Source organism: Anneissia japonica, unplaced genomic scaffold, assembly GCF_011630105.1.
Source record: "Anneissia japonica isolate Jap-2015-1 unplaced genomic scaffold, ASM1163010v1 scaffold1511_len2985839_cov193, whole genome shotgun sequence".
NCBI classification, from domain to species: Eukaryota; Metazoa; Echinodermata; class Crinoidea; order Comatulida; family Comatulidae; genus Anneissia; species Anneissia japonica.
The window spans coordinates 743,377-767,876 of record NW_022685291.1 but is presented as its reverse complement, the minus strand read 5'-3'; the positions used below and the strand labels follow the sequence as shown (position 1 = coordinate 767,876).

Here is a 24,500-nt window from a genome sequence, read left to right as displayed (position 1 = left end):
TATATATATACATTTTGAACGTTAAAGGATCTGCGAGTGTGAAAAACAAGCAATCATTTAATGTTGACATGCGGAACTCAAATTTATTAAAATATAATAAAATAGAACGCATATCTTTATCAACTTTTAATGATTGTACATCGTCTATTCATTGTTTTTACATTTTATTTACTTGGAGCACACATGCGCGCTATATCAAAATCATGACGTTAGACACGTTAAAGGATTAAAAGAACTCAGGTTCTATCGAACGCTTGAAGCACCACAGTGCCTTCGTGGTCAGGTGGTTGTTATGTTCGAGTCACGGTGGAGGCTGAGTTTTTTTTTTCTTTCTTTGTCAGATTCCTCTTCTGTTACGTTTCAATTTATGTTATTCATTGCATTTTCAGTTTACTGTGCCAGATTTTGTTATTTTTGTCGATCCACCATTTTTTAAACCGTTCTTGCGAACTTCAACATGTATTAGTTTGAGTAAATGCTATATGTTAGTGTCAAACACTTCATGACGCGTCATTAAACGTATCATTTGTCATTAAAAGTATCATTTAGTAATTTAAAAAAAAAACATTTTTGGTTTGATGAAACATAGGTTGAGACAAAATTTGAGGGAACTGGAAAATTATGTAATGAAATCATATACATCCCAAAGGCAATCCTAATTTTCATTGCGCACATGTTTATAACGTTTCTTATTAAGCCATCACATTCACACAGCGTATTTGTTTCATATTGCAGATTCTAAGCATTAAGACTACAGAAGGCCGATTAGTATACGGTGCTGCATCATGACGTTGGCCTACTAGTCAGATATAAATATAGTAGGCCTACCTCGACGGATAATAAAAAACGGAGAGCTTAATTTAAGATATTGAATGAAACCGGAATACGACTCTCTACCCACCCACAACTTAATAATAGGCCCGACTACCGGTACCGAGTCAACGCTTGCAGATTTGGATATGAAACAAAGAAAAATCGTGAATCAATACCTTACTAAATTACATAATTAGGGCCTATGCCTTCACAAAATTTTGTTGGAGTTATATAGTAGGCCTATATGAATAATCAAGAATCCTATGGATTTATAATAGGCCTTTATCAGGCTTACGCATGAGCCTGAGTATTTCAAGTTATTCTACGAAAAATACACATCTTTATAGATAGGTCGCCCGTAGGCCTGTTAACATGCGTTATATCTATAACTAAATTACATTTATTTATTTAACATTGAATTCCTTAAATGCGAGAGGATTCATTAACCGATAGCGTCTGTCTTATTCCACAATCCCCGCTACCTATTTAATATCAATTCGACGTGACAAGAAACCCATTACGCGCATGCGCTAATAAAAGTCATCTTATTAGGATAAAATTAATTAATATAAAGATACGCTATAACCATCACGTGATCACATATCACATAAAATTATCCTTCAATCACTTAATGATTGTATAAACAGATAAGCCATCGATAAATGAGTCTCTGAATTTACCCCGTTATTCAGCAGACGATTCAGCAAAAAAAACATAGGCTATTCTAATTTAATTTGACTTATCAAAGAAAATAAAGTTCTGATAAAATATAAATAAAACTAGTAAGTATGGACATTACACAAATACGGGTCAATAATACAATAGCCGACTGAGAGTTTAATGAACTTAGGCACGAACCGTTCATAATTGCCGGTGACTAACGCATGGGAGCACATTTCCGTATACCTGTACAAAACCTTAAAAAATACGACACGTGCGTGCGATAAACTACAAGGCTTAAAGATCACTGTGGCACATTTTAATGATGAATCAGAACAAAAAGTGACGCGCTTATTTGCCTACATACTTGTATACACCCTGGTGGAAATGAAACAGCTATATAAACAAAAACATAAACTGATGGAATTAATATATAGGAGGATAAATAATAATAAATGTAGATTATTCACAAAGGTACCATAATAATAATGACGACGACGACGATGTTGATAATAATATTGATTACGACGATGATGATGATGACAAAACTAAACTATGATGATGAGGTTGATGCCATTATTATCACCATTCATTGTGATTCTAACGAGAGTGATCAGGCGGTGGTGGTGGTGATGGTGTTATTGCTAACAATGATGGTATTACTTTTGTTGCTATTCCTGCTGATGATGACCGCCATCATGATTATCATTATCATGATAACGACGATGATGATGATGAAGATGATTATGCAGTGAACGCAGTGACCATCATGGTAATCATAAATATTGATTATTGAAATGATGGGAATAATAGTGATGATGTTGTTGATGATAATGATGGGAATGACGACGATGATGATGAAAATAATTATAATGTAGGCCTATTTAAAATACAACATTCACCAATATACCTAAGTACATAGAAGCTCCGGCAATATGCGCTATATAAATGTAATATTATTATTATCATTATTAATATTATATTATTATTATTGCATTATTGCTTTATTTTTTCTAATGTGACAAATTGAACCTGTCTGAGTCACGTGAGTCATATCTGCATGCTTATATTGCTTATAATATAAATTCCGTGAATTACGGAAAGTCAAAATGACTCTCCGATTTTCGTATATTACATAAATCATCTTAGAAACACGGAAAAAAAAAGACAGGTCACTTAACACTTCCTCAACAATCGTCATTTAATCGACAGATACAGTCAAATCCTATGTCAATACTTCGTTTATGCATCCATTAATATCGTGGGGTAAGATGTAGAACAGTATACTTAGCATTTTCATATTTCTATAAGAATTGCTGTGTGGGCCGAGAATAAATCATTACAATTACCAAACTATTGTAATATTTATTAACAATCATCAAAATAATTGTTAAGCTTAATTAAATTAAACTAAAACCCAAAATATTGGTTAAATAATTAACTGTACATTTGTACAAATATAGTTTATTTTCTTCTCTATGTTGTTATTAAGCGCCTCGAGGTTGTGAAAACGGCGCCATAAAACCAGAATTATTATCGCTGTATCATTTCGAATAAACATTTGCATGTGTCTCGACAAATGGCGTAATAATGTATATTTTTTTTAGTAAATTTCTCTTTGTTTTGAATATGACGTCAACAATAAAAGTACCCCTTCTTGTGGGAAAGGAGGTTAGCGTCAAGGACTGGATAGAATATGTAAATCTTGAATTTTGAAATGAAATACCAATGAAATACCATCCGATAATTAGTAGTGTCCTGTGGTTGACGTTACATCTGTTTCTAAATAAAAGCCGAAATTCTCTTCCTAATATCGAGGTTTCTTTGAACTACATCAGTCCTTAGTGACCCACTTCCGCTCCTTTGGGATTTAAAGAAAACTGTAAAATCTCTCATACGAGCATTCCAAGATTATTAATTATTTCGCCAAAAACAAATTCGATGCTAATTTAGAAGATAAATGTTAAGCAAAGATATTTCCTCGGTGACTCATGTTACGTTGGCTGGAAATGATGGCTTCGATATAGCTTTACAATTGTGAGGTAAAAACCTACTTATATTCGTCACGTGATCAATGATCTCGAAATGCCCTCTAGTCATCTTTTACTATGAATATGGATACGACCATTAACGTGATATTAATCCAGTGTACCGTAAACACAACAGAAAGAAACAGAGGGTGGAATGACAGAAGGTGGAACAAGCACCGCGGAAATTATTTCAGGAGGAATAGAGTATTCTATGAAATGAAAATTAATGTGGTAGTATTTCAAATACGCTTGAAGATCAATTAAACAATAAACTAAGAAATAAAGAAAATTCTATTCGATAATTTCTTTCCTTGAAAAATGTCCATAGAGACTCATACATTCCCTAGGACGGATGTAAGGGGGGGGGGGTTGAGACCGCACCCACCCCTTCCCCAAATTGTATTAAGAAAATGATTGTTGTATTGTATTGTTGATATATTATTTTTATCATTATGAAACATAGTACCGGTAAGATTTTTAAAGTACCGGTACGAGAGTGCAATTTCCGGGCACCTTGATAGAGGGAACCTCAGCCCCAACTATGTAGTGGATAAGGTGGTGTAGATTCTCACGTAACCCTTACAACCAAATCTTGCATTCGCCCCAGTGTTAACGATATGATCAAGAGTTTAAACACTCAGATTCCTCCGGTTTTTTTTTTAATAAAACCTCCAATTCCATACTTTTCGTCGAAATTAGGTCCGAGAAAAGTGTAATTTACAGCGGCTAGAAATGCCATATTATTTTGTTTGCACTTTAGCCAAACAATGAGGAGCTGAGGTGTTGGAATTCTACAACCTCTGCCAATGAGTACCCTGCCCAACTTGAAGAAGTTTCTATGCCCTTACACTTACTTAGGGGGAAAGTCTTACAAAATGATGTATCCAGAGCAAAGATGACCATTTTGGACCTTGCATGCTTTAAACCAATAATATTTAATTATTTTTAGCAAGATATAGCCTATGGCCTCGGCAGGAGGCTTCACAAGACGCAGAACGCAACTGGAATCAATAATTCGCTAAGAGCAACACGTGTACAAGTGTGGGAAATTCTAGTATAGGTGTACGGTACTATAAGTAATTCAAAATGAAATATATATATATGAAGATTTTTCAAAGATTAAGCAAACAACTCTTTTGCATGTTGTATATTGCATTTGAAATAAATGAAGACACACAAACAATATTATTTTAAAAACATCAAATAAAAACATAAACATTCTAAAACCAACAATAAATCGAATCAAAAGCAGTTACAAAAATTTTTTTAAATCAACAATATTTCATTCGGAGAATTCCAAATTCCAATGCTCGTTTGACATTAGACTTGCTAAGGACTAATCCAATGTGTACAAACGGCACTAATAAATAATTAACGATGGGCTCAGTGACAGCGCTACAAATCATCATGATTGACACAATGCTCTCTTAAAAGGAATATTCTGGCAAACTGACGTCTGCACTCACGCCGCCCATTAAAACAAGCACAGTTTTGAGTGCAGACATCCTTAGCTATTCAACATTGATTGGTTGAGGCAGAGCGTAAACTAATTAAAATAATTATACAATGTGTATGACCGTATAACAGACTACTCGCGCGATAGAGAGCATCGCTTAACAACGCTGAATTCTTTTTTACTCACATACGTAATAAATCTTGAAATTGTCAACGCTACGTGACGCTCAACAATTTTAATGATGCAATAACAAAGTAAATCAGATTCTATTAACTGCCTTAAATACTAATGTACTAAGTTCAAGATAGAACTAACTTTAACTTTATTTCTGAAAAGCAAAACGAAAGTTATAGGCCTGCTGTTTGTAGTACAGTACGCTGAACTAATAATAAAGATGTATTGTCCCTTGCTAATGTCAACAAATCATAAAAAATAATTTTGAAATAAACTTGCTCATATTGCAATAGCATAAAAATTATTAACTTGCGCATAAAAATGATTGAATTTAAAAAAAATGTGTACCCTGATTTTTAAACCAAAAAAATTATAATAAAAATAATAAAACACTTCCAGTGACTGGAAGTGTTTCTATCATTTTTCGTTGTAAACTGATGGGTAGACATTTTTTAAATACACTACTTTCTATATTCAAGTTGATTACTTTTATGTTACTTTAAAATGGGCAAGTTAATTTCAACAAATATTTTTATGATTTTTTTGGTATTTAGCATGGGACAATACATCTTTACTCAAAAAGGCCTAGTTATAGTAGTACCGGTAGGCCTATTTGACATATATAGTGTTCTTGATGGTTCTGATATGGTTTTGCGGTTAGATCTCTTCAAAACGAGCTAAATTACAATGCGCAACAATTTAATTTGCAGTTTGTAGGATCAACGCTCTACAGTATTATCAAGAAACGATAGACTTATACTGTATGTCGCACCTTAACTAATGTTTGAATGGAAATCCTAAAACGAGAATGGGTTAAAGTTTTGTACCGTATTTCTGTTCAGTAACATGAACTCTTATATGCTACGCTCAGACGTTTAGAAAACTCAAAATTATGTTATTCATTTGGCATTAGGCCTGCTTGATATAATAAATCGCCTGCCTCTCACATATGGCATTATAAGGGAAGCCACAAATTACATATGCCTGCACTAAAACGTAATGCTCAGCATTCTGTAATTTCGTACTTTTACATTCCTCAACTCTATGCTAGTCTAGGGCTATTCATTGTTATCCCTTCATGCCTTTATTTCTTGACGTTTATTTATTTTCAATCCATTTTGCTGACAACAAAAACAAAAGCAGTAAGCCAGGAAAACGAAATCAGGCAAACTTAAAAGTACAAAAGCACAGCAATTACAAAGACAAAACAATTTAAACATTTGGATCTATAAATATAATTAATTATACATACTCGCAAATTGATATACAAAATAACAATATGTATTTTACCCCTATACAAAAAGACCTACAAATAGGAATAGTACAGTAATAGGTATTAAACGTGACAGTAAAAGAACCGCAAATCAATATGTGTAACAAATTACACATATTGATTGATAAGCGAAGATACCTTTTTAAAATTCTAAAATTTATTATCATTGGTCCTACATCGAATGCAAATGCAACTCATATACACAATGCAGGCTATTACTAATTAGTTTAAAACCGTGTGTGTTTCTTTAATGTTGTTGTTTAAGTTTGCGCAGCATTTATTTCAGTTCTTTGGCTAGTGACTATGTCTATAACTTACATTATTATCGCATGTTTTCTTTTTTTCTTTTCAAAAATGGATATGGAACATCTTGAGATGACAGATTTAAAGTTTTGTTTATCGTCCAGACAAGCACATGTTTTGTTTTTTCTTGTTTTTACATTTTGCTTGTCGAAAGATTGAAAGATTAAGCATTAACAAAAGCAATATTACTGTTAATGATGTCGTTGTTGTTGGTATCGTTTTTTGTCGTCGTTATCATCGTCATTGTCATCGTATGATCACCATCATCATCATGACCACCATCCTCGTCATCATAATCTTTAACCTTATCATCATAATCATCGATATCATATTCACCAACATACAGCATTCAGTATACGAGAGCAGTCAAGTTGTATTCGGATAATTAAAAAAATGTATATTCATGGTTTAATGGGGAAAGTAGCTTACCGGATACGAGGGCGACGCACAACGACAGTTACAGTGCCTATTGGAACCATGGATTTGGTTTTTGGAAAAGTATTCATCAACATTATAGGGAAATTATTATTCATATATTTTTTGTTACAAGAATACGTGAGGAAACATAAGTTAAAACATTACCAGATAGGCATATATGTATATGAGAATGAAGGTTATTACTGTTTGCATCAGTCCACATGATAGGAACTAAAACGATATACAATGAACATAACACATATATTTGGCCACATACAGCTTTGTCATTAGCCTAGTGAGCAGTAGTCAAGTTGTATTCGTAGAACCGTGATAGTAATAAGTAGCTTACGGTACCGTATGAGGGCGACTCACAACGATAGTTACAGTGCCTATTGGAACCATATATTGGATTTGGTTTTTGGAAAAATATTCAGCAACATTATAGGAAAGTTATTATTCGCATTTTTTTTTACAAGAATACGGAAGGAAACATGATAAGTTATAACATTACCAGATAGGCATATGTTATGTATATGAATGAAAATGAAGGTTATTATTGTTTACATCAGCCCACGTGATAGGACCTAAAACGATATACAATGAAAATAACACATAAATTGGCCCGCCACATACAGCGATCGTATTAGCCCAAAAGAGACAACCATCTATACACGGCCGAAAAACGTGAATGTTGCATTATCCTTTCATTTTAAATGTTGTACTTATCATCAGACTCATAATAAACGAATTAAAATATATGCCTGACCATACCCTGTAGCTTCCTAGACGTGAATACTTTTCATATATTTTTTTTAATACTTTTGCGCGTTACAATGGCGTATGATGATGATGATGATGATGACGTGATGATGATAATGATGGTAATAATAATAAAAACACTAAATACTAATCGTTAACGCTACAATCACTATAGTCATAAGTTGTCATATCTTATTTATATTATTATCATATTCAGCACCACCACTCTACCACCTTTGTACTGCAGTCATTTAAATACTTCCGATTGAATAACATTGTGGGCGTGTAATTACCTATTAAAACCATTATATTATTCGAAGGCGAGCAAGATTTACATTTCTAATCACTAAAAATTATGCATATCAGTTATTAGGTCAAAATCCTTGAAAGAGGCAACACCGTTGCTTTGGCTGTTCCGACAAAACAGGCCACTATTAATCTAAAACAAACAATGGTAGTTGATTCTGCTAAATGACTTGTTGAAAGCATACTAAAAGCGGGTAAGATGGTTAAGAGTACTTAAGCGATAGATAAAGCTTTGTTTAGTTCAACCGAATGAGCTGACTACTCCCTAGTGGCTATCAAGATTGCTACACTATCGTAGTCACATGTTTTCTTGACAACAGACGCCGCGCACACTCTTACTGGCGCGTGTTAAAGACACGTGAGTCACTTACATGGCCGAAATATGCAATATGAGTAGTAAAAGAAATAAAATCTGTTGTTTGTATCAGTATTTAAAATGTTTCACATTACGTTAGTTTATTTAAATGAAACGTGCAATGTTAGATAGGCCTAATCCGCTCGCGTTATTGACAGTTCAGCTATATAGATTAGCAATGCGTACATAGTTACTACTTATTGGTTATTTTAATTATTCACATTGAGGTATTATATAATATATCTTTGTTATTCTGCAGCTTTCCTAATATACTTTCTTCTTTCCTTAGTTGTTTGACTGGACTTTTTTTACAGAACAGTAAAAGCAACGGCAAGACAATATTTGAATAGCGCCACCAATTGATGGGGAAGCAAACACGCCTAAGATTTATCCAGTACGGCATTATCAACATCTGTGGCCAGTATGGTCGGCAATCAGGGACAGAACTAAAGCATTTATAATAACATTAACTACGTCCCAGCTTGACATATTACGCTATCGCCAGGCTAATGTCCGTGGTCAAGCAACTTAAGCCAAAGGCCAAGCTATATGGAAAACTTATGACAGCTCGGTCCCGTTTGAAAACAAAGAACATATCCACAGGAGCGTCATCAACCTATTGTCCATGGCTCATTAAGCGGATAATTTGAACATACGCAGTACGGACATGGCTAGGGTATCGTTTACTTTACCTGATGCCTCACTACAAAAGTTAACAGGGACAACACATTGCATTACGTATATTTAACCACGCGCGTTACTCGCCTTTAACTAAAAGCATTCAACAACTGTTTTGCGATAATTTAGCGGAAAAGTGTCAATAAAAAGGGTACAGAGTCGTAAACGCGTATGTAGACTTAGTACTCGATGATTTGGTCATGTTCGATTTGTAATAGTTGAAAACAAGACTCCTTATTTTATAACTGATCATTATTATGCGTATTCTTTTTTTTTTCATTGTCATTGTCACCCAATTATGCGAATCAGGTGTAGGCCACCCAGTTCATGATTGTATGTGTTCACACAAAGAGGTCTACTAGTACTAATAGGAAGCCGTACACGTTAGTAAGAAAGCCGTTGGCCATGCGCCCATGGCCAACGGTACATTGCGCATGACCCACGTGGTAAACCCCAGCGTGAAGTGGAATCAATTTCACACTCAAACATGCTTAGATGCGTGTCACACAGGCCGTTCCTTACACTGCTTGCACATCAAAGTCGCGAGAATGGTGAGACCCCGTTTCCGCCGAAGCCGACATTATATATGCCGATGACCAACAGCTGTTGTTAGTCAGTTTTGTTGGGCAATTTTAATGCAAGTTTTTCACATCAAGGAGATTATTAGTAAGAAATTACGCATCCGAAATTACTGAAGCATATCCATTTAGCAAAGATGTAGACAAGTAATGATAATAACAGCGAGTGATTGTTGTTAGGGAATCGAGAATCAGTGTAGGCTTTGAACCATATGGAATCGAAACATAACACCATACGCGTTCACAAGTCATACTATGTTAAATATAACTATATTCATTATCAGGGCCTTGTTAACAACACACGAAACCTATCATTTCTGTTCTTATACTTGTGTCCTTGGTCAAGTGTGCTCTAATTACGCCGTCATTAAGGTGGGACATGAGGCCGTTTCTCCCGCATGCATTACCACAGAACATAATGTGTGACGGAAAAAGGGGAGAGTCACCCGACCCGTTGTACTGACCACGGTAAAATCGGAACTGTGGCAACACTGCTCCTTATGGACCAAATCCGAATATGTGATGTTCAACAAAAACCATTATACATTTACGTTTAGATATTCAGGCGTACAAGTTTAATTTTGAATGGAAGTTCCTGAGAACCACATCAAACTTAATAGGTATAACATTATAAAGACAGGAAATGTTAAAGCGTACACAAATGAAGGCACGTAGGCCTTCCGTAGGCCAAAAGTATGGATTCAAAATGTAGGAGTTACGCAGGAAAAATTTCGATCCAGGGCCCCGTGACTTAAAGGGGAGAATCTTAATCACTAAGCAACAACTGCCTACGATAAATCTGTTAGGCCCTTAATATACATAATAGTTGAATCATTTTAGAGTACTTACAATTCCTGGAGATTAAACAGATACGCAAACGGTTGCCATGGTACATATTTAAGGTCGTTTTGGTCTAGTTCTCTGGGGAAAAATACAAACCAAAGACGTAAATCATAAGAATATGGACGGGACGTAGACCTACCGTGAACCATTCTTACGACGAATTCATACTTGCGGCAGTTACCCGTACGTACAGGCCTAATCTGAATGTATTTGTTAATTTCAATATTACCATTATATGATCATTATAGACAATATACAATTTATTTCAATCCTTAGCGTTAGTCGTAATTATAAATATATATGTACATTTATATAATATTAAGCCTATTATTTATATAATTATTTTAGTTTCTTTATCAATAAATTATGACAATGTTTGAATACCGTACTATAAAGTTGAATATTTCATTAGCTATATTATTATATTTACAGATGATTTCCAGTGATTACTCCAAACAAAATTGAAATCAAACTTTCCCACCCGATTTTAGGTGGAAAAAAAATATCATTTTTGCGCTTCAGACGATAAACTGAAAGTCGTCATCTTCAGCTAAACAAACACACCCGGGTTGTGACTCGCTTTTGTGAATATTTCAAATAGTTGACAAGAACAAATCGAGGTGTGAATAATATAACAACTATTCATCCAATTTAATATCAATTATCGCGCCAAATAATCTCGCCTCATCGACTACCAAACATCCAAATTAATAGACCAACAGTGCTGCAATTTCAATGGTCTTCAATTGTTGTCCGTCTAAAAGAATTGGTAAGTCGGATTTGTAGAAGTTGCGGAAAGTTTCAAGTTCCTATATTCTACAATATATCCGTTCATTAATTAACTATACATTTCTATAAAATTTGCGAAGTTGGTACTTAAGAAAAATATATATAGGGTAAATAATAAAGAACAATAAAGAAACGTTTTGATGAAGAGTTATTGTGACACGATTTTAAATTGATAACATCAAGTTATATATTCGAACACAGTATACTTATCAAAATAAAAATTATGATCATTACAACTTGTGAAATATTTCCATTGTTGTTGAAATTAGGCAAATATTTACTCACATCTTAGACAGCTTCTTGTTGCCAGCAAATGCATCATGGTCTATCTCCTTTATATTATTCCTAGCAAGTTTTCTGAAACGTAAGAATACGGTAAAATGTGAAATAATAGGACATTTCATATTTTTAAATAATTAACATAATATTTATATATATTAAATGATTTAAGCAAAAAAAAATTGGAGAAAGATAATACGGTACACCATATGACGTACACGGCAATGTTGTAATCTTTATTTAACGTGACAAGGAAAGTGGCATAATAACAATTTGTAGTTATAGCACTGTGAGCTATAAATCATAACGAATTAATTTATTTGTCAATATTAAACCTAAATAATGATTGTTGATTATTGTTTATATTTTATCAAATAACGTTAATAGAAATGTTCTTTGCTCTATGGTTAAACCGAATATGTGGATAAGAAGGTGTGGCTGTTATTTTGATTGATTATCAAATGAAGGATAGGCCTATACACATATTATTTGAAACAATCGATATAACCTAATAAAAGTATAGGTTAACAACTATCAATAATGAACAGATAAAAACTAATACCGGTAGTGCTAGTTTAGTTTAGAAACACCTTCAAAACCAAATTCAAAGATTTTTACTACAATAAAAGGTTGTTACTTCGATTTCCATTTCGATTTTTCTCTATGGCATGTTTTTAGCTTATTATTAGGCCTACTGTTATTATTACCAGTACTATTATTGAAGCGTTTGTTTTAATTTACCTATTAATTTGATTTTATTAGATGTTGAGCTCGATAGGCATGAAGTTGCCTCTTTTCAACCTCCTTTTATGTAAAGGATACCGTATGTTATATCATATCTGTTTCCTTTGTTTATGTTTAAATTTTGTATTTTGGATAATAAAGAAACAAGAAGAAGAATGATTCACGGATATTTTACTATAAAAATAATTAAATTGATGATCGGTATCATATTGCCTATGAATGTAAGTATGTAGTGAAATTTATATAGCGCATAATACCGAGGTCTCTATGCGCTGATTGAAACGAAAGGAAAAAAGGGAAACACTAAACCAAGATATATCCTAAGCTAACCAAAAAACCAAAAAGAACAACACAGAGGCACCGAATCACCGCACCATTCTCCTGCAATTTAAATACTGCTGGCTGAAGCAGTACCGTAGTTGGCAGGCTCATAAATTTAAAAAAATGCAGGAGAGACTAAAAAGCAATGCGAAAAGGTGTGTTTTTAGTCTTTGCTTGAAAATAGTAATACGCCCAATAAGTTTGTGGAGAAAATTGTTTTTCTTATTCTAACTTTTAATTGAAACCAAATGAACCTAACTTAAATACAGAAATTAATTACTGAATATTTTACATATGATACTTATGACAAATGTGCGTAGATATATTCATTTCATTAAAAATAGTTAAACTTACAGAATTTCTAGACGAGGAAACGCCCTCAGCGTTAAATTGTCAATCCGTGTTATCGTATTTTGATTCTCTATCACACTGAAAATAAAAAGGAAGCACAGTAAAGAATAAGAATAATCAATCAATCAATAAAAAATATAAATCATAATTATTAAGCGGACTGCAGAAAGCATAGCATGAATACTTTAAAAAGATACTTTTAAAGGTTCAATACATTGTGAAATATGTCGGTGTGCTTACTTTGTCAAGATCAAGTAACAGTAACGAGTTCCTTGGCGGGGAGAAAGCAATCATAGGAAAACCTTTTTTTATTTTAATTACCAGGGGTCCAAGTCTCCAGGAACTCGCGGGAGTCTCCCGGAAATCGGAACGCCCTCCCGCACTCCCACAAGCAAGCAAGAATTTCTCGCAAATTAACCCATCTCTGGGAATTCACCACAATTATTTTGCATGTTTTTACCGCTTTATTACCGATTTCCTTACGAAAGCCAGTGCCTATGGGTATAACTATGTGCAGCAAAATAAACTTAAATATGTTAAGATGTTAAGAAAGCTCATTAACCAGATGAGTGTCGGATTTAAGGGCGTGGGGAGAGCCGTCCCAGGCCCCCTAAGTATTTTAAGTGGGGTAGAAAGGAAAATTATGGCCGGAAATGGCAGAGCCATTTCCGGCCACACTGAGCAGGTGCTATAATTAAAAATTTTCCTGCCTCAGCACCAACCATGGTGGGGCTGAGGTACTCTACACCCTCTCTGCCCGGAGAGGGTGTTGACTCTTGTAAAATATACGGTACGGTGTCCATCATCTTTGTCTATTACTTTAACCATTTTAAAAAATGTGTTCATTACTGTACTAGAAGCGCATGGATAGTTTTTAATATTACTATATTTATTGTCATGCTGACTTTTTGCTATTAAAGTTAGTATTTAGTTAAAACACAATTTTCATGATCAAAGTATTTTGAAAGAAAGTTTAGCATACTTTACGCCCGTTTATCACCGTGACCTCACAAGACTTATAGCTTATTATTTTAATTCCACAAGCCTTTTAATATGCTTTAAAAATAATAACTAGGCTACTACTAAACAAAAGTGCGAAAACACGCGTAATACACCTCTTGTCGTGTGAGACGGACTGATCTGGTTGCTTTCCGTCTCCAGCGGTCCCCACGCGACCGCAAGTCATACGTACCGTATAAGTGTTGTATACCGTACCGTATTTAACGGCTAACGTATGTAACATTTCCCTTCAAAATACTACATTCCTTGGCACGATCATGTCAAGCAGATTCTTTTTCGTAAGATAAATGAATTATGAGTGATTTTAAACAACTGATATCATGTAACCAGGGAGGTATATTCTATATGTAAACAACGCCGATGTCCGACGACGTAAAGTAGAAACTATTTATCGTGATTCACGTTTCGTCTGTTTGATGTATAACTACACTTAACCAATGTATTCGTTCCCATTACTACACAGAAGCCCATTGGCATCTGTCTGACTAGACCCGTATTATTATGATTATTATCATTTTTCACAGACGGTATATTTTATATTTTTTTACTTTAAAAACAAATCCACAGTAAGAAGGTCGGTAGGAGAGGGTTATTATGTCGTTCTCTGTTGTTACAGGTAAATTGGGACTGGCTTTTTACTAGGCACTTCTAATGACGGACGCCTGTTCCAAATATTCATCGGCTTACATCAAAGGAAAAAGGTAGCAAGGAGGTGTTGATTCAGTTGATTTTCAAAGTCTAGGAAATTATCAGAAAGTGTGTTTGTTCCGGCTTGGATTGAGACTATACCTTGTGCAGATGGTAAGGTGGCTGGATCCCAAAATAAACGAAACGATTACCGTACTTAATTTGAAATCATCTTATGATATGATTGATCGTTCATACCTGATCACATCACTTCAGATGTTTAATGCTTTACTTTACGGATTATTAACTTGATGAAATCGGAGGAAATTGAATGGATTTTGGTGAAGATGAGATCGAATGACGCAGTGGAACCGAACAAAACCTAAGTTGTTCCCAACACATATTCAACACATCGCCCTCACCATATTTATAAAATACTCTAACTGTTGGTTAAGGTTTGCATTATAGCTATATTAATGTTAATCTTCATTAGAACGATCCACCCACTATCTTTAGTTGAAAAACGCTACATACCTAAACATACTATCTATCCATCTTTACTTTCCAGACATTACTTACTAGTTCATTTCTTTCAATTTAACGAAATGGTAATGATTTCGCCTGAATAATCAACGTAGGGTACCGGTAGGCTCTAATCAACATTCCTGTGATTTTAAATGAAATCAAAACCATTATTCATTAAAGCCAGGCTCCTCCAGACCCTGGCTTTATAGACTAGAGTAATGTAAATTAACAACAAATATACAAATCTTCTCAATTCCGCAAAGCGTTAACATACCATTTCTCGGAGGACTTAAATCGCAAAACACCGTTGAAAGGCATTGGGTCCAGATCGACATAAACAGACTGAAGCAACTCGAGTCTTTATCTTTATTGTTTTTCTGATTTGCAGAAACCCATTATTAAGACGGACCATTAATCTTTTGCTGATCTTTGGTTAATCATAACAACTGCCCAGTATATTAATCACGGCACACAAATGCGTATCTATATCGTGAATGTTTCAGTATACAGAGGGCCTAATGAAAACCTCGAAACATTGAACCCTGAAGTAACTATTCATACTAGAACACAAGGAAATAGATTAAAATACTAGAATTATAAAGCATGATGAATAATTGATAACTGAATAAATTATCGTAATTATTAGATGGAGAGGTAACAAATGTTGGACTAAAAGTCGAGGTACTTTGAATTCCTTCCCAGTGGTCGGCGATGCCGTTCTGTTCATGCTAGGAAGGCTAGATTTTCAAAAAAGCTTCTATCCTGCAGCTATCAGGCTGTTGAATGATCAAAATGTAATTTTTCATGGATGATTTTCTTGTTATTTAATTTATTTGTTCTTGAGATTTGTGATTGTTTCTGTAAATGTAGTGATTGTTATATTAGGCAATTCCAATGTTGCTCAACAAATGGCGAATAAATTGAATTGAATTGAATTGAAGTGCGAATGAAATGAGTAGCATGGTAAAGCAACAAGAAAAAGATACCGGAGCGGATAAAATATACAAAATGAATGTAACAAAACAGAACACATCTTTTAAAGAATGTACAGGAACCGAACATTTAAGAACACCTGGAAATCCTGCATAAAGCCAGTGACATATATGAAAAATTAACAGAATGAAGAAAAAAAAAAACAGAATGAAAAAAATAAAGTGATAATGGTAAAAGGATTGTTGGCTGCCCTCTTATTAACATTAGCGCCCTGTACAACATGAATGACGAACAACTACGGTGCGGAACACATTATGTAGCACATTATAAGCATGGTAATGGGGAATGGCATGTCTGAACATCACTATGGTAATGCATGTTAATGTAGCGATACATCTCAATTTGTCGCACCATCTAGTAGGGAGCATAGAGAATCCGAATAATGAGCAAGAGAACTAACTGTAACGAATGATGTTCATTATCCGGATCTTAGTTTTGTCACTACTACAAATGCATCAACTCCCTTTTTCCATAAAATGCAATTGACGTTGTTTCCTCTATAACGTATTGTCTGTCATTTTCCTCAAAATGCTACGATTGTTGCTTATTTAGCCTACTGTACAAGTAGATCTTTTTGTCCACCATGTTACTAAACAGGACTTCTCAAATTAGGCTAGGCCTACTGTTAGGAAACTAATGTGTCTGAGCATCCTAAGTAACTAGTACCACGACATACTATTGTTGTCCACAAATACAGCAGTAGGCCTATAAAGTATCGACGCAGGGTCAACTGGTGTTGTCCACAAAATGTTCTGCTATTTCTCCTAAAATATTAATAGGCCGCCTATACATTACTGTATTTAGTGTTTACGTTTCAACCCGGCTGTTGCTTAATAAGTTCCGCTCAAATACTTCCAATCAAAGAGTGGCCGATATTGAAATTTCTAGAATGAATTAGACGTTCAAACAACTTCATAACACGAGTTCCACCAAAAAAACAAAAAACAAAACAAAACAAAAAACAAAAAAAACAAACAAACAAACAAACAAACAAACAAAAACACTCGTTCAATGGGCGTGGGATGATGTAGGAAGGTTTCGTGAAACTTGCCTCACATCGTCCGAATCATCAATGTCCAGTGCGCACTATTCTGAGCTGATTCCTATACTTTCGTGTTGTTGGCCTTTGATAAAGGATGGAAATACAATTATTAAAAAATATTAAAATATATTTGATCATCAGGCAACTGGTGCTTTTATTGAATAACTTCCCCATACGCGAAGAGAAAAGCTTTTCTGTGTCATACACAATTATATTTGACGGAATTAAAGAGCTGTTTAATTGGTGGGTTATTTTAAATTGAACGTGGTTTTTATCCACAATATTTTAAATGGTAACGTTGAGAAATGGCTGGCAATGCTGGGCCTAGTGTATGCTATTCCCTACCATAAACATGAAATTCAAAATAATTTCAGTGACCATCTTGAGCAGTATTTGCTTGAAGCGTGATAACATGGTGACAGCGTGGCGGGGGCCACGCGTTGTCTCACGTGACCTGATTTTCACTTTAAGTGTGATTTACTGCACACATTCAGCGTCACAGTGAAATATTGCCAATCATTTTGAACATTTTCCTAATGTATCTAATTTAAATTATGAGTAAATGAAAAACAAAATTTACTTGGACCACACGTGCCCTACTAAACAGGTCTTTTCCGCGCCTTCACAGCCTGCTAATTAGGTAAATATTTGTATTTTTCGTCTTAATAGGTCTACAGTATGATAATCGATGAGGTTTGTTCCACACGAGAACGTCTAACCACAGTTAATATAATAAAGCATGAGGATAAGTTCGATTCAGAATTAACATTCGCCATGATAATCATGAGGTTAATAGGCCTACAAAAACTGGATAAAGGTATGTTACAATGATAAGTGTATGAGCAGCCTATAAGGTGTGCATACTCAAGTGAACTTGTGTGCATAGTTTTATATCGCGACTTCGAAACACAATAAATCTTTAAGATAACATTCGTGACTATATGCTGAATAATTAAAAGGACTGTTTGCAGCCAAAGTACATTCATACATATGGGGCCATATTTGCGGCTCAACACGGTCCACACGCGTCATAAATACGGACTGACACGACTGGACTAGATGCGGTACGGCACGACAGGGCGTAGATTCGGTTCATCACGTGACCGAGATTTTAATAGATATTCGTTCTCTGCGTGTCGCATCTTAGCAAAATTTATGCACGCTTATATTACAATCGACTTGATAAGGTCAGTTAGGTTGGTTTATGAATCCTCGATGGTAATTAACTAAGAAATGATGATCAGTGTCAAGACTGAAAAAATATATCGACTAGCAGGATACAGGAGGAAGCCTCGACGTATCTCAACGACTAATAATGGGAAGTCGTCTCGAAGATGCTGGAAATTGAGATTTCATTCTGTTAATCCAGAACATGTATTCACTTCAACATAAATTCTATAATTATAATATTCATGTATTTGTAGAAAGAAAGCTTCGAGATGCAAGATGCATGAAATGCATTTTTCCAGACTTTTGATAATTTCTACTCGTAAATATTTTATTATCATTATTCGACAATACCACTGACTTGCACTTCAGATTGTTACACCTAGCCTATGTTCTATGTAATAATCATACACATGAATCTATACTATTATTTTACAGTACATCACTATCTTACTAACTTAAATACTACCATCTGAAGATACCAATGATAACAACAATAATGATAATAGCAACAATAATAATAATGATAATGATATGGTGATGATAATAAAAATAATACTAATAATAATTAAAATTAATAATAATAACAATAATAATAATTAATAATAATAATAATCCTCCAATGGCCAAAGTCGATGCGAAAATATGTGTAGATAACGTATACACAATAACGGCATTATGCTGTAAATAGACATCAAACTAAATGTACTTTAAATTAAACGACTTATCGACAGTTACCCGTTTAAGGTGGTTAAAGCGCCCTCATACTTACATCAATTATGTATGACACTTGATCATCTATCGATTTCATCATCGCACCATGGTCTGTCGCCCATGCCAACCCTTTCGAGGTCACTTCAAAGCTTTGGTCACTCATGGCCGACGCGGGAAATCTGTTGTATCACGTTCAAACGTCCGCAGAAACAAGGGTTATGCCTCGTAGCGTTTGCATATAGTTTATACAAAATAAATATTTATATATTTTTAATTCAGCTTGTTTATGTAGGCCTATACATATAGGCTATATTCGCCTTTGTGTTTGAATTTTACTTAAGTTTTATGTTTGTATAGTAAGTTTGGGGGTCAACATGAAACAAGTTTAACTATTGTAGGCCTACTCACTTTAATCCATTTAATGTTCTATTTGTTATTATGATATTATTGTTCTGACTTTGAAAATATTCAATCATATGTATTTTCAATATAAATGTATTTTTTTATCATTGACCAATGAATGAAATAATTAATGTTACCGAATAATAGTTCGAAATATAAAAAAATATGTTTCTACATAGGCCTACTTTCCGCCCGTATTAGGCCTACTTTTACGGACATCGTTAATAATTTCGTACCGTCATGCACTCATTTGTAAAAATTAACTACTTGAACGATCTTCTATATGATGTGATTACAGCTTAACATAATTATATATGACACGTGTAGAACTGACTGTACGCGCGATTGATAGGGACTTATAAAAACTAGTGAGGTTTAGGGTACAAATATATTCGTTCAACCACACGGAAGTACGGGTTCAATCCACTTTCGACAAATAACCTACCGCATAATCTGTTTACTATACGACGGACACGTCACACCTATTAAAACACGAATAATATTTTTTAAAATCTTATTTGTAATGGGTTTTTTTTTACTGCTCATTTAGTCAGCGGATTTTTCGTCACCTGTAATACACCCGGTAAAACCAACATAATTATTATAATATCTAGTACTTTGAACGAGAGAAGTCAAATAGGTCAAACAATAATACCTGTCAAGATAATCGTTTTGTTTTTTTTGTTTGTTTTTTTTCAATTACGCAAAAAACTTGTTTACCCCATAATAATAGGCTAATATTTTATCAGTTAGTTGTCAGTGGATATATCGTTTGATAATTATAATAACATTCCTAATAATCATTACCAACATTAATACCGTGAATGATAGAAAAGCGCCCTCTCGAATATGCACCGCAACAATCGTGACTAGTTTTTAATACGTTGGCTTTTGATTTCTAAGTTTAAGGAAAATCATTAGCAGGGATCTAAATTAACAAAGCCCCTAAGCCCCTTGATGCCATGGCCCCGATGATTGCGTGAAGGAAAGAAGGCGCACCCACCCACCAGTCGACAATCAATGATCAGTGTGTAGGCCTATATTTTATAGACCATTCCAATGAGGCTATTAATACAGTACGAATATGACAGGAGCACTGCTTTATGCGAACAATCAGTGGGATACATTTTCCCACCAGACGACATGTGGACATTAATGGGGACACTTAGCGAGTGCTGTCATAATCATAATTCAAAAACTTACTTGATCATAGAAGTAAGAGGTAGGGCTATCCACATAACATGAACAAAATAACTACCGTAAAACCAATCTCGACGTGAATCCCCTCTCTTCATTTGCAAAGGTAGCCTCGAAAAGAAGCCCACTTCTTTTCAAGATAGTATGGGCTTCTTTCGAGACAGTATATTACATACACTGTACACGAATTTGAAAGAAACTAAATAAGTTAAAAACACGCTTGGCTTATAAAGTAGTTTAGGTGATTAAATACCGGTTAATGAATAATTCCAAAAATTTACAGCATTCATCTTGAAAGAAGCCCCTCCCCGCTTCTTTAATTTGCAAAAGTAGCCCAGAAAAGAAGCCCATCCAAAGTTCGCAAAAAAAGAAGCCCAGGGCTTCTATTCGAGGTTTCACGGTACAGTAGGCCTAGGCCTATATAATAAAGTTAAACAGCGTAGAGTATGTAGGCCTACTGTACTTCTCTCATGGTTGCCAAATTACCCTATCACTTGCAACGTTGCGTGATTACGTAGTATACCGTCCTGTTAGTGTCTGCCCGACCATTTAACCTCTCAATATTTGCAATCGCATTTACAATGTACCATCATTGTATCAGACTGGGCCGAATATGTAATTTATATGCACTGTTGTTTCGTTTAAAAATACTGTAGGCCTGGCTTTGCAGTTGCCGTTGTTTTTCATGTTTGTTGTTGAGCAAGTTGTTTGCTCTATTTATATATTTATATAGGCCTATTCATTTATTATATTAGATAGGTCTACAATATAATCACAACTGCTGCAAATGTTCATACCAATATGTTATTACGGTCGTGTCCAATAATAACGATTAAGATTAATATTAATAAATAATAATAATAGTAATATTAATTGTAATTATAATAATAGTTATAACAATACTGATAATAACAATATAATAAATAGGTGACAAGTTCTACGAAAAAACAATAATGATAACGATAACGAACAATTATGTAATATTCTGAATGATAATAATGATGATGATGATTATGTAACAACTACAATCTAAGAGAAAATTGGTTGCATAGTGGCTGTCTATTTCGACCAAATGCAGCTTGCAAACAATGACGGGATTACCATAGCAGGAATGAGCATTTCAAGAAAAACGGATGAGTCTGGGACAAGATTCGCGCCCGTATTAACATTGAAATTCTAATGTAATTATGAGCTTAAATACTTAATGAAATCGCTGGGCAATGTAGCATAGCTTTAGTTGCTTCCATTGTGGAATCCATGATTGTATTGATTTTCGCAATCTGCGTTAAGCTTAGTGTTTGTGCGAAGACATGTGGAAGAAGCAGAGTAGCGTACGAATGTGTTAACATCTATAGCATGAAACGATTTGGTATATTGTTTGTCTCAGTCCAAAAATCGCATACCGGTAGCCTATACCTATATTGCAGGCCAAAACGCGAACGCAATACGTACAATTACACGTGTTTTTTTTTATAAACGCGTGATATGCGACAAGACAACAGGCCTATTAAAATATCAAAACGATTGGGTTTGCCAAGTTCACTGGGCATTGAACTTGTTTCTACATATAAAATATTCGTTTACATACAATTTGTGTTCAATATTCTATATTCTGAAATTGTTTCTTTACTATTAAGCTACAGATTTCAAGATTTTATGAGTCATGCCGTTTGCAATACAAAAACCATATCGTAGCTGTAATACTTTAGCATCTATCACCAGGAAGAACTACGGTAACGCTTTCGAATTATCATTCATGAACCCGATGACATCGTCAGTAATGGCTATCAACAAACGGACACACGTTTAAACTGAGAGAATATCATTTTGATACCTGAAATATACACATTAACCATCCTTAACATATTCCTGCTTGATGTAGGCCGAACGACTACACCGCCATCAACTTCAAAGCAAAGAATAAGTTGTGAATATTAATTAATTCGTGTCAATAAATTTGAATATTGTTTACTATATCACCAAGCCATGTGTTGGAAGATCCGTCACATCAATTGGACGAGTCACCTCATTGATCGGATTCATTCGGTGTTGAAAAGACGATTCGCCCCACTTTAATGGAAATTGACAAAGTTCATCCTGAATGACTTGCTACGAGCCGAGCAGAGGCACATTACTACCCACGCGCAATTTTGTGATAGACCTGCTTATGATGATAACTGACGACGATCCCGAGGCCACGCCCGGAAAACATACACAGTATCGAATTAGTATACTGAACAGTTAGACAAGCCCGGTTTTACTTATTAACAACACAATAAAAACATTTATCTGTATGCTGCTCGTAGGTACGCTGAGAACTAGTGTTGTTCCCGTTCCTAAAATAAGAGAGAACTGCCTCGACCCCCAACCAGATTTAAACCGAAACCCCAGTGGCCTGGATTGTAAAGGTGTCTGTACAAATGGAAATGACAGAAGACCTTTAACGTTATACAATATATACATGGCTATAGGCCTATACAGTACCGTACATTTTAACGACTGGTGTATTTTTCCTACAGAAGTAGGCCTATATATCACAACCAAAACGTGTTACCGTTCACCCCTACCTACGCACGCGAATTGCTTTGATTCCTCCTTTTTTTTTTTTTAGTCTTCTTGTAATCTGCGAGTCGGCCAAGAGTATCCTATGACCAATCTCTCAACATTCTCTGTTTCCGTGACTACAAGACGTGCTAAGCGCACCCATACGATGGAATGCGTTTCATACCGTGAACCACTTACTATAATTACCTATTTGCGTTGCAATAATATCAGCCTGCACAACATGAACAGAGTCACATATCGAAAACCGACTGGTTTTAAACTTGATTAAATAATAGGAAAAAAGTATGACGGACATAAAAAAAATGTGACTCCTCGTACACTCATCGACGACCATCCCGCTTTCATCGATGATCGCAAAAGTCCTAACCGATACTTTTTCCACCCTTAATAATATTCAGACATATTCAGATACTTTACACTGTTGTTTCTTTTTTACATACAACGTGATATAGGCCTAAGGTAAAAAAAAATGTTGTTGTGTTGCCCTTAAATGGAAAAAATCGAAATCATCGGTCGGTCGGTCGGTCGGTCGGTCGGTCGGTCAATCAGATTTTTTTAAAAATACCTGAAAGGATAGGCCTCAAACTGCAGTCATTATTATGAAGACCCTATGCCTAAGGGCTCGCAGCTCGTAGGATCCCAATAGAACGATGGCAAGCTTACCAAACAAAAAAATATTCACAGTATTGACGGATTATACTAACCAAGTGTATATTGAAATAAATTTACCAAAAATAAATCAGTTTTATTTGGCTTCGAAACGTAAAATAATATGTGTATCCGATCCACACGATCACGCACTGGCAGGTCGAGCAAAATGGTATTTCTCGAATTTGTACTTGAACAAAATTTCTAAAAAAGAAAAAATGCCGACCCGATTTTTTGGAAAATTTCGGTCGGTCGCGGAGGGCAACACAACACTTTTTTTGGCCTAATGACAGCGTGGAAAAACCGGATCCAGGCTCATTGTTGTCAATGAGACTAATAAACATGCGTAGGCCTGTATATATATATATATATGTACGCATATATGTATATGTATATATATATATATATATATGTATATATGTATATATATATATAATTATATATATACATATATTTCTAATTTTATGCAAA

At 34.7% G+C, this 24,500-nt stretch overlaps 1 protein-coding gene across 3 annotated transcripts in view; it reads right to left on the bottom strand.

Annotated features, from left to right (window-relative positions):
- Positions 1-24,500, bottom strand: part of LOC117109947 (NT-3 growth factor receptor-like) — a 60,144-nt gene that overhangs the window by 11,965 nt on the left and 23,679 nt on the right. For 2 of the 3 annotated variants that reach the window (XM_033252458.1, XM_033252449.1), the window contains exons 2-4: positions 13,133-13,207; positions 11,720-11,791; positions 10,652-10,723 (exon numbers count right to left, since the gene is read on the bottom strand). In XM_033252458.1, coding sequence (XP_033108349.1) covers positions 10,652-10,723; positions 11,720-11,791; positions 13,133-13,207 — 219 coding nt within the window. Of the gene's footprint in view, positions 1-10,651; positions 10,724-11,719; positions 11,792-13,132; positions 13,208-15,355; positions 15,379-24,500 lie in introns of those variants that run through there. The other variant, XM_033252467.1, reaches the window with a different exon arrangement.